A 10,346-nucleotide genomic window follows, 5' to 3' on the forward strand; every position below is an offset into this window, starting at 1 on the left:
GAGAAAAATTGAATCTCGAAAACTAGAAATATATAGATTATTATATAGGTTGATCGACAATGTTTAATCAAATATTTGCAACCGAATGTACGAAAAAGTTAATCTTGTCTTGAAACGAACGAAGCTTTCGAGCGTAAGTCAGAACAAGTTAGGTTATGTACAATCTTAAATATTGATTAATTAAATATAATATCTTAAATATTAAATATCATATGGGAAGAAGAATTTATAAGATATTTATAAGAATTTAAAATATTTATAAGAATTTATAAGAAGAATTTATAAGAATATTAAGAAGAATTAATTTTTCGTTTGTTCGTGTTGGGCTCTTCGAATTAAAATAATACGAGAAATAAACGAATTCGATATTCGAAAGTCGGACTCGGGGGTGAGTGGGGGAGAGTGTACTTATTGTTTGGAAAAATCGAAGGGTAATACTTTATGAGGTAAGGAACCAATGCACTCAATCCCCCCACCGACTGCTTACTCTTTTCTTCGGGTCTGTAGACTCTGAAAATCGGGTTTGCAATACAATGAGGTGCTTTCAAGGTAGCGTGCAATGTTGGCACTTGCCAACCGAAGGATAAAGTTTCCTCTGAATTTCCCGCACCGCCCCTGGCAGGAGACGAGTTTACGTGGATTTGCTCCAATCAGAGTTTGTTACGTACACACGCGGCACGTAGTTACCAATGAGAATAGCTATGACATTTTCCATGTTGCAGCGTACGTGCAATAACATGAATTAATATTTTACTTGGATTCTTTAAATATATTCTATATGATCTTGAAGAACTCAAATTGATATCTTTCGTTGCATTGATATTTTTAAAAATTCCGCAAGATTGCAAATTATGACGAAAAAGTTATTTATAAATAATTCAATTCAGGATAATTGGATGAAACAAGAGAGTGTACGACAGAATTGTATAAAATCTCGTATACGAATAAAGTTCAAAGATTTGTATCGAGCAAGGTAAAATTATTTGTCCTCGTAATATTTTTAACTCTTCTCTTTATTTTTTCATTGTTCTTTCTTTTTTTTTTTTTTGTTTAATCAAACGTTTTATCAGCGCAACGAAAAAGTTCGCTGTTTGCGAGAAGGAGAGAAGAGAAGAATTTTCTCAATTACGATACGAGAGAGATTCGAAATGCAAGCGACAGTTTCTTTGTCGAAGCTCGTTCTCGGTTGACAGCCGATGCTTGTAACACCGAACCGCACCAGTTTCCACAAAAGTAGTACGAACTTTTAATTAGGTGCACACTTTGACGCCGTGGCTTCGACGTAAAGGTATATCGAAGTGACCTGACCTCGGTGAAAGATCGATTCGTCGCCGTACAACGAGCTCTCGTTCCTTCGTTTGTCTGAATAGAATTTAGATGCGTGTCGGCCACGAATAATGCACAATTCTAACTTCTTCTTGCAAGCTATACAATATAGTATTGGCTATTTTCAATATTATGTTTAAAATACGTTTAAAGTATATAAGAAGAAAGAATTCTTATAAAGTACAATTTGTTAATTTTTATTTATATCCAACAAAAAAAAAATGAAATTCAATATTACAATAAGACTACACCTTATTACAATAAGGATTAATTTTAGAGAAATTTCGAGTAAGGATCAGTTGATTTGCAAGAAAGTTTCAATTTTCGTGAATTTTGCGTCCCTTGGTTGATGCTACCAGCCCCGGAACGTTTAATCGCTACGAAATTAGGATAACCTCCTGGTGCAGGGTCGTGATTAAGCCAAACCTCCAAACTCGGCCACCTATGATGTGGTCTTTCAAAGTAGATGTAAACGCAAGGTTGGAGAAAGATGTAACGGCGTCGTAGGAGAACAGAGGAGGACAGGAAGCATTTGCTAGACGGCTACCGTAATCAAAGATCCATCGTTGCGATATCGAAAGCCTTCAAAGTTGGAGCCACCCTCCTCGGCTTTCCATCGTCCGCTACCGATCTCAAAATCAAGAATTCGATCTCAAGTCGGGTCAAAAACAGTAGCCAAGTAAAAGTAAGCCAAGTATTGCGCGACGTTTAACTTTATATGCATTTCGATGCATTTCGACGCGACGGTGATTAAAACATTGGCAAACGTCGAAATATTATCTTTGGACAGGGAATTACACGGTATACGACCATATAAATGGTGGAATTATCGATTGAATCGAGCAAAGCTGTTCTCGGTGCTTGAGAATGTCCCTGTGATTTTAAATCCAAAATATAAAAGTTTGAATGGAAAATATTGAATGAAAAAGAAGCGGCAGGAAACACTGTTCGTGACGTTCACTGTTTGCCAAATAACCGATGGCAGTTTACAATTCCGCCGTATCGAACGCATTTTTATTTCTTCCATTGAATGGTGGGTTACGATCACCGGAAGTCTCGTGGCACGGTAACCAGATCCAATCTTCTCTTTTGACTTTTTCATTCATAGATTCTTGTACACCGATTACTCTGCCATTTGATTCGACTGTCATTCTCTGTAATTGCGTTTTCAAGACGAGATCGATACGCGTATCAACGACATCATTAATTCAAACGTGCAACACGAACGAGATGCACATTTCCCTGGTGCACGCGTTGAGAAAATTATGAAATGCCAAGTTGGAACAGGTTTTTTAATGATCGATATGAATAACACATTGAAATGTATTTTTCGATCTTTAATCTAATCTTCTTCTTTTTTTTGGATCGTTTAGAATTATACGATTAAAATATTTCGATGAAGTGTTTCATGTCAAAATCTAAATTTCATTTTTATAATATCAAATTCTTATAATCATGTAACAATAGAGATTACATCAGAGGATCAGAATGATTTAAAGATCACAAAATGTACTTGGATATAATTAATTAATATACATATATGCAAATAATTTTTGCATAATCGTTGTTTTTAAAAAAAAGAGAAACCTTTAGATACGTTTTTTCGTGAACATTTTGAAGGATGATATTTTTTTTAATGGGAATGGATTAGTAAATTTGCATTTTGATCAATATTAAGTATTACCTATCGTGTCTGTTAATTTTTAATTCTTGACCGTATATTTCCACTGATTAATCTATTATTATGAATATTCATATTGCTATTTACGGTTGATTCATATTTCAAGAGCTTTGATTAAATTTTCATGTATTAAATTTTCATTTAACGTATTATTTTTTTTTTTAACGATATAATCCATAATAAACGCGATCTCTTTTTTACAACAACTATCTTTCTTAATCGAGTCCAATAAAATATGTATCCACACATCGTATCAGATATCGATACGAACAACCTGATAACTGACCCTTTTTTTTAATTGTATTATCAGGGGAAGGGGAGAATAAATAACAAACAGGAGAAGGGGAGAGGAAAAAATTCGTTCAACTCGAGAATATTTTTATTGAACATTTAAAGCAATACATGTTGTTAAGTGTTTTCATAAACTTCGTTTCGATGGTATCGGGAGCTCGCACGGTTCGAACAATTATTATAGAATAACTTTGCTTTCGCGAGTTGCTCGCGTGATTACGGAATTTAATTAGCTGCACAGGTTGGTCCCAACGGATTTTAATATCTCACTCTGTGCTTCTCCTCGTTCTAATAATCCTTTCCCCCGCTATTTTCTTTTTCCCTCTTTTTTAAGAAAATAAGAAACTAAAGGCAAGAATTCGAAGGCAACCGGTCGATCGATACAGCGTTAAATTGGACGTAAAATTCGTTCGCGTACATATTTTTCCACGTACTCTTAAAATGTATAAAATTTTTTTCAGGAAACGGCAATTCTCTTTTACTTTCAATGAATCATCACAATTTTTTATTCTTCTCTTCTCCTCTCCTCTCTTCTCTTCTCTTCTCTTCTCTTCTCTTCTCTTCTCTTCTCTTCTCGCGAATATCCGTTGCGGACACTGTAAACGTTGAAACGATTTCAACGATTAATCGAACGATGCTGTGTTTCTCTCTCTCTCTCACTTTCTCTCTCCGTCTCTCTTTCTCCTCTACGCGTATCGAAGCACGCGTCTAACGAGCTTTTTTCAGAGATGATTTGAATTTGTACACGCGATACATAGGTGAATACGGCTTGACTTCTCCATCGCTGTCACCATCGTCTCCCGTGGGATCGTCCTTGTCCGGTTTCGAGGATCGATATATTTGACTTTTCTCGTATAACGGTACTGCTGCTGGAAGAAATATCGAGGTTAGGTTTCCTGTTACTGGTGGTAGTATTAGTTTGTAAATGGCGGGGTTTGTCGGGGATGAACCCAACAATGAATTAGTTTCATTTAAGTGACATTGGATTGAAATATTTGTTGAATAGAATTCTATATTGTTTGAATGGAAATATATCTATTTTGAAAATTAAATAGAGATAGATTTTTTTCGTTAAATATAAAGGGTAAAGAATTTTCTTTAAACTATAATCTTAACATCTTCTTCGTTAATTTAAATAATAGTTTATTTTTTTTTTTTATGATATTATTTATTTAATATGTCTTAAAATATAAGGATGATTCTTTAAAGATTTCACAATTCATAATTAATAATTATGCAAAGCGTTATAAAGTTCTCAAATAAAAATTTGTAATTAATTTTAAACGTTAAAAGGAAAACACGTTCTTCTCCTTTCTTTTCTTCCGCGCATAATAATATTTCCAAACAAATTTTACTAATACAAAATATAATTATTTGTAGTTCGATGCGCTGAACACAACAGTTCCAATAGAAATTTCACGGAGAAATTTTTAATTAAGCGGTGCAAAGTGGGAGCTTTCCGACTGTCCACGAATATTTACACTTCTCGAAAAGGAGAATAATGTAAACCGTGGACCTGTAGTTTCCCGCAAATACCTGTAATTAACACGTAGCAGGTGTGTACGTGTTATATATAGCGTGGCAGAGTGGATACGTACGAGACAAACTCGACCTCCCCCTCTCCACCCTCTCTGAGTTTTTCAACGGCTGCGTGTCGTCCGCGTATTCTTCCGTGGCCGTGGTACATTGGGGATGAAGCGAAAAATCCTCCGTCACGTCCGTCGTTTTTTGCGGGGTCTCGTAATTTTGAAGCGGTACAGTGCCGACCACTATATTTGTTCGCAGTTTCAAGTTCTTCTGAAACATTCTGTAGTACCACTCGCTCACGTCTACGCAGGCCTCGACCTTTCGATGAAAAAGAGAAAGAAAGAAGGAAGAAAGGAAAGATATTCGTTTTACTATTGGCAGAAAGCGTGTGTATATATATATATATATATATATATATATATATATATTCAAGCTACGTTTAACGATCCGATTAATTTTAACGAGAATTCTTTTTACTTCGTCCAATTCGTTGAGATCTTATGTCTCGTGGAAAGTGACAATGGTCGTTTAACGTTTTTTGTTAACGAGGGGCCGCGTAACCAAATGTAAAAAATATATATATATATATGTTACACGATTTTTAATCATATCTATGAATAATTGGGACGATAATTTAAGTGGCATGACTCGATTAATTAATTATTGAGAGAATAAGAGAATAATATGAAAAGGTTGGATTTAAATTAGGAATTAATAACAGATATTAGATTGTTCCAAAAATTCTTTTATTAAATCTTTTGCAAAATTTATATTCAATTTATCTAGTCAGATTAATATTCTAGATAGAATATTATATTATATTCCAAGATAGAATGGGGATCTGAGTATAGATACAAGTATAATCAATCCAGAAATCATTGATCTGGAATGTGGAAAAATCGAGAAGAGCAAAGAAGTGAAAAAAAGGGAAAAAGAATTTTTGAGACAATTCTTATATAATTTGTTACTTTCTCTCGGCGACACAAAATAGCAATTAATATGTAAATTAGATTCCCGGAGAAGTTGCAATATCGGTTGATTCCGATTTTATCGTGGTAAATACGAGGCGGTCTCACTTTAAGCGTGTACAGAACGTCGATGATGTTGCAGTGGATCATCCCGGTAGGTGGTACTGCAGGAACGTCAAACGTGACGTCGTACGTATCGGAGTCTTTATTAACGGGCTGTTCTACTTCTACTATGATTTCTTTGTGCTTACGCGACTTTTCCGTCGAGTGATAAGACACCACCTATGAAAATATGCACCGTTTAGAACAACCTGATGCTGGGATGGATATCTAATAAAAGAAAATATATCACGGGCCATGACCCAGATAACTTTTACTGCAATGTACGCCGCGTCGAAATGTGCTGTTCTCAAGCAAAATTCTATCTACAGATAGATAAATTCCTGTGCATTTCTACAGCTGTTAATGTAATATACGTTACGACTACTTTTATTTATTTTACTACTGTAATATATATTTTTAAAAATATAGACTAAAGAAACGAAAAAGATTACGCGGCATACGATAAAAAAAAAAGAAAGAAAGCAAAAAAGAGCAAATTATATATTCATAATTTGTTTATATATGATTATAAGATACTTATGAGGAGACAGGGTTACTTTTTTAAAAACGATTCTAATTTTGGTAACCACAACTGTAGAGAGGTTCGTCATGAGTATCGTGATCGGTATAGCTTGGCCAGGGACGTAACCTCGAACCGGAAGAGACATGGACACGGTGAGGGATTCTGTTTGGCCGATGTACATCTTCGATTGTTTGATATTTATAGGCAACTGAAAAGATCGTTTCACATTGTTCTCGTTATCATTTAAATATCGATTGCAGTTCAATCTTTGCGCAATTTAATCAAATTATTATTACTAGAATAAATTAAAGACTTTTCATTTTTTTCTTTTTCAATGAGATTTCGTGGAAAGAAATTTTGTACGAAACAAATCGCGATAAAAAAAAAAGAAAAGAAAACAAAAGATCGAAGAATTTAGAAAGAAACAAAGTTGAGAAAGCGCAATGATCGAGCGTTTAATTCGAAAGAGCATTGGCATCCCACGAAATGAAATCACATCTCGAGGGTAATATCAGTGGTTGTTAGATTTCTACTCACGGGAGCGAGAGGATCTCGATTAAGGTCAAGAATAGGAGCCACCGTGAATGGAATAATATTGGTGGAAAACCGATAAATGGTCGTTACGTCCAACAATGCCCTAATCGAGTATCGTACTCGTCCGTATCGGCCCTCGAAGCTGCACGGCAACTTCTCTGGGAGCGTTAGGCTGAACGGGTAGACGCCTCCAGTTATCACAGATTTTTCTTTACCATCTACTCGTGACGAGAATCTGTTAGAATCCGACATCTCCCGTCTCGTGTATCTCGTTCTTCGCCTATCCGCTTGTCTTTTTACTTACCGCCGACAACATACGTTTCCACGTGGAGATAATTCTCGAACGCTGAAAACTTACGTCGAATGCCAGCTGATCGATCGGTGAAATACACTTGAGCCTCCCCCTTGCATTTTAGCCTAATTCCTGCGTGGAAAGGTGAAGGTGAAGGAGTGTTATGAAAAAAAAAAAATAAATAAATAGTTTATCTTCAACCCTCGTTGGCCAATCTGGGTCATTTGTGAAAGTTTCTTTTTGTTGAAAATTAAAATAAATAAATTTTTCAAAAACGCGTACAACGATCGTATAACTTCGAATACTTCGATAAGATACTTTCTTAGATCTTTCTTGTTCTTGAATAACGTTGAGAAAAGAAAGAAAAAAAGTAATGTAAATGACTCAGGTTGCCCGCGTAAAGTTAAAGTTATTCTACTAGTACAACTCCATTTATCCGAATCCGTTAAAAGGAGAAACAGTTTGTACAAATGGAGTTCATCAATATCTGATTTTTCGTTCGGATAACAGGAATTCGCGTTTAGAAATTCTATTGGCAGGAGTTTCGTTTAATTGGATATTAATTAAAACTTCGTTTTCGTGATATGATTTCTACTCGCACTAAGATATTCTATTCGAATACACATATATGCACAAGTATTTTCTATACAATGATATTTTTACGTTTCATTGAAATATCGATTATAATTCTTCAATACATCGATATATAATTTGTGGAATAGTTTATAATTTATATAAAATGTTTAAAAAATAATTTTTTGTTTAGAAAATGCCAGAACATATCTTACGCAACATGATGCAATATGTTATGCTAAGACCTAATCTAGATTGAATAGAAAAAAATTTAAGAATTACGATTAATTAAAAACAACGTATCTCTAATCTATTAATAAACTTTACCGGATATATATATAATTCTATCGTCTAATTGAAAAACGGAGATTCAAATAAAAAAATTTATTGAAATGTTGGACAAGTGTGAGGAGAAAAACAAGATCTAGATTTAGCAAGATTTCGAAAGGCTGAGATCTTAGTAAGCAAAGGGCACGTGCAAAACGCATGTACATATTTAACTAGCAACACCATATTAGACACTGTTTAACGATCCATCTAAACTTAGAAAAGGTTCACCTCGTGAATGTATACTCTACGTATAGCAAAGACTCTTTTCTCCGCTCTATCCATTCTAAAAGCGTTCCTGCAATACCAGAATCACGTGGTACATCGTCTCCGGTGACGCGTATTCAGCGTGGCAAAGTCTTTTAGGTCACCCGTTATGCAACTCGATCGATGGCACGTTTGGCACGCATTCGACTCCGGCAGAGAAGAAAATTTTTTTTGATTGCGAACAACACGGGTAAACATCACGAGAATAAATATCAAGTTGATCGTGCCTCGTTACAACCAGCCAATCGAATATCTTCCCTCCGCCTATCCATACTAACCCGTTTTCGACATATTTCCGAGATGGAAAAGAAAGTTTTCATCAAAACTAGAGAGAAAGAGAGAGAGAGAGAGGCTTGAAACTATATAACTCTTATAATAACTCTTATTCCGCGACACAAATTTATTTGCGACACATCATATTTTTCAAAGATTAATTGCGACGTCCTCTTCGAAAAAAAAGATATCTAAGAGATGTCTATCTACTTTCCGTTCACGAATATCTGATAAATTTTAACAGTTCGCAGTCTGACAAACAACGCTCGTCGAGAAACAACTTTCTCCGATATCCACCGTGGAGAAAGCTTGCCCCGAATCGTTTTGCTTTGATACTTTGAGCATCGTAGCTCAAGCTTGATCGAAATTCTCTTATTTTTCGAGGCGTTCTTTTAAAGGCGATAGTTCTTGATTAAATTCTGTTCCCCGTTCTTTTTTTTTTTTTTTTTTTTTTTTTTTTTTTAAATTGCCCTCGAGGACGAGGCTTACCTACCCAAAGCGTTGGTCGGCTCGTCCAGCTCCAAGTGGACGTTCCCCGAGATCCGATGTCCGCTGTAATAGACCTTTTGAGGATGATCGAGGACAATATCGATTCGCCGGAATCCGATACTACACCACAGAGATAGAGAAACAGATTCAGTATAACAGAACTCATTCCACTATGGTTAATTAATCTTTTTGTTCTACCTTTTGGAGAGAGTCTCGGCGATCGACCGATCGGTCTCAGTCTCCTCGTCCTCCATTCTCTGACACGTGCGTGTGTACAACCCCTTTCGACCCCTTTCTCAACTCATCAATCTTTTTTTCCTTTCTTTCTTTCTTTTTTTTTTTTTATTCAATATTCAAAGACACTTTCTCACTGTATCACAAATGTTCCCGTTCGCAAAAAAAAAAAAAAAAAAAGAAAAAAGGATTTTTCTCCTTAAAAAGAATCACTTTGGCCAATTGTTCATCGGATGGAATAACATTCCTCTTCGTGCTGTATATATACGCCGCGTGATGTACACCGATAAATCTTTCGATTAATGCCGACGTTAAACGTTTCCGGAACGAGATCTATATCGCGGCTGGAGCCCACACTGTCAACCTTCGATCGGTGGGGAAAAAAAAAAAGAAAAAGAAACGAAAGGCGCGGACGCGAGGAAGGTTGGACTAGGTAACCGGTTAAGGCAGCAGTGAGATGTTTGTTGACAAGATTCCAAAATTGCAGCAGGCGAGTCCTCGAACGGTGACGCATGCGTCTTTTGGCTCGCCAATATAACGGCGACATTCCGTCGCGTACTGCGAGAACAACCTTTGCTCTTTCGCCTCCTCTGGCCCGGATAATCGAAGGACTCTCATCGGTGTGGAAGCTCTTCCTCACAGGTAGATGCACGCCGCAGTGGCGTAACTCTGAATTAAGGGCGGGCCGCGTAATAGGGGCACCCGTATCGACCATTTTCAGGATCACCTGAGAATCGGGGTGACTTGCAGTGTTTAAATTCTGCCGCATCGCTGCCACTTTTCTGCCACATTGATGCGCCATTGCCGATCCCCACCTTGAAAATATCTTTGAGGGAGAGATTAATTCTTTCCAACTCTGAGTCGTGAACATCTCGTGATCTCTTTTGACAAATTTAGATGGATTAGGCTTTGTGAACGGGTATTATTTTTCTTTTCTTT

The 10,346-nt window shown here is 36.2% G+C and overlaps 1 protein-coding gene across 2 annotated transcripts; it reads right to left on the reverse strand.

Moving 5' to 3' along the window:
* Positions 1-3,374: 3,374 nt before the first annotated feature.
* Positions 3,375-9,926, reverse strand: LOC122712125 (arrestin domain-containing protein 17-like). 2 transcript variants are annotated; one of them, XM_043931508.1, is made up of 8 exons: positions 9,372-9,926; positions 9,178-9,293; positions 7,257-7,376; positions 6,956-7,170; positions 6,453-6,626; positions 5,902-6,075; positions 4,897-5,143; positions 3,375-4,164 (listed from the first exon to the last, which is right to left on the reverse strand). In XM_043931508.1, exons 1-8 carry the CDS (start codon positions 9,425-9,427, stop codon positions 4,007-4,009), a joined length of 1,260 nt encoding a protein of 419 aa, XP_043787443.1. In that variant the 5' UTR covers positions 9,428-9,926; the 3' UTR covers positions 3,375-4,006. The 2 variants fall into 2 exon arrangements, with proteins under 2 accessions (XP_043787443.1, XP_043787442.1); XM_043931507.1 differs by having other exon boundaries at positions 3,375-4,167.
* Between the last annotated feature and the right edge of the window lie 420 nt (positions 9,927-10,346).

This window comes from Apis laboriosa, unplaced genomic scaffold (genome assembly GCF_014066325.1).
Source record: "Apis laboriosa isolate Shangri-la unplaced genomic scaffold, ASM1406632v1 scaffold19_cov150, whole genome shotgun sequence".
In the NCBI taxonomy this organism is placed as follows: domain Eukaryota; kingdom Metazoa; phylum Arthropoda; class Insecta; order Hymenoptera; family Apidae; genus Apis; species Apis laboriosa.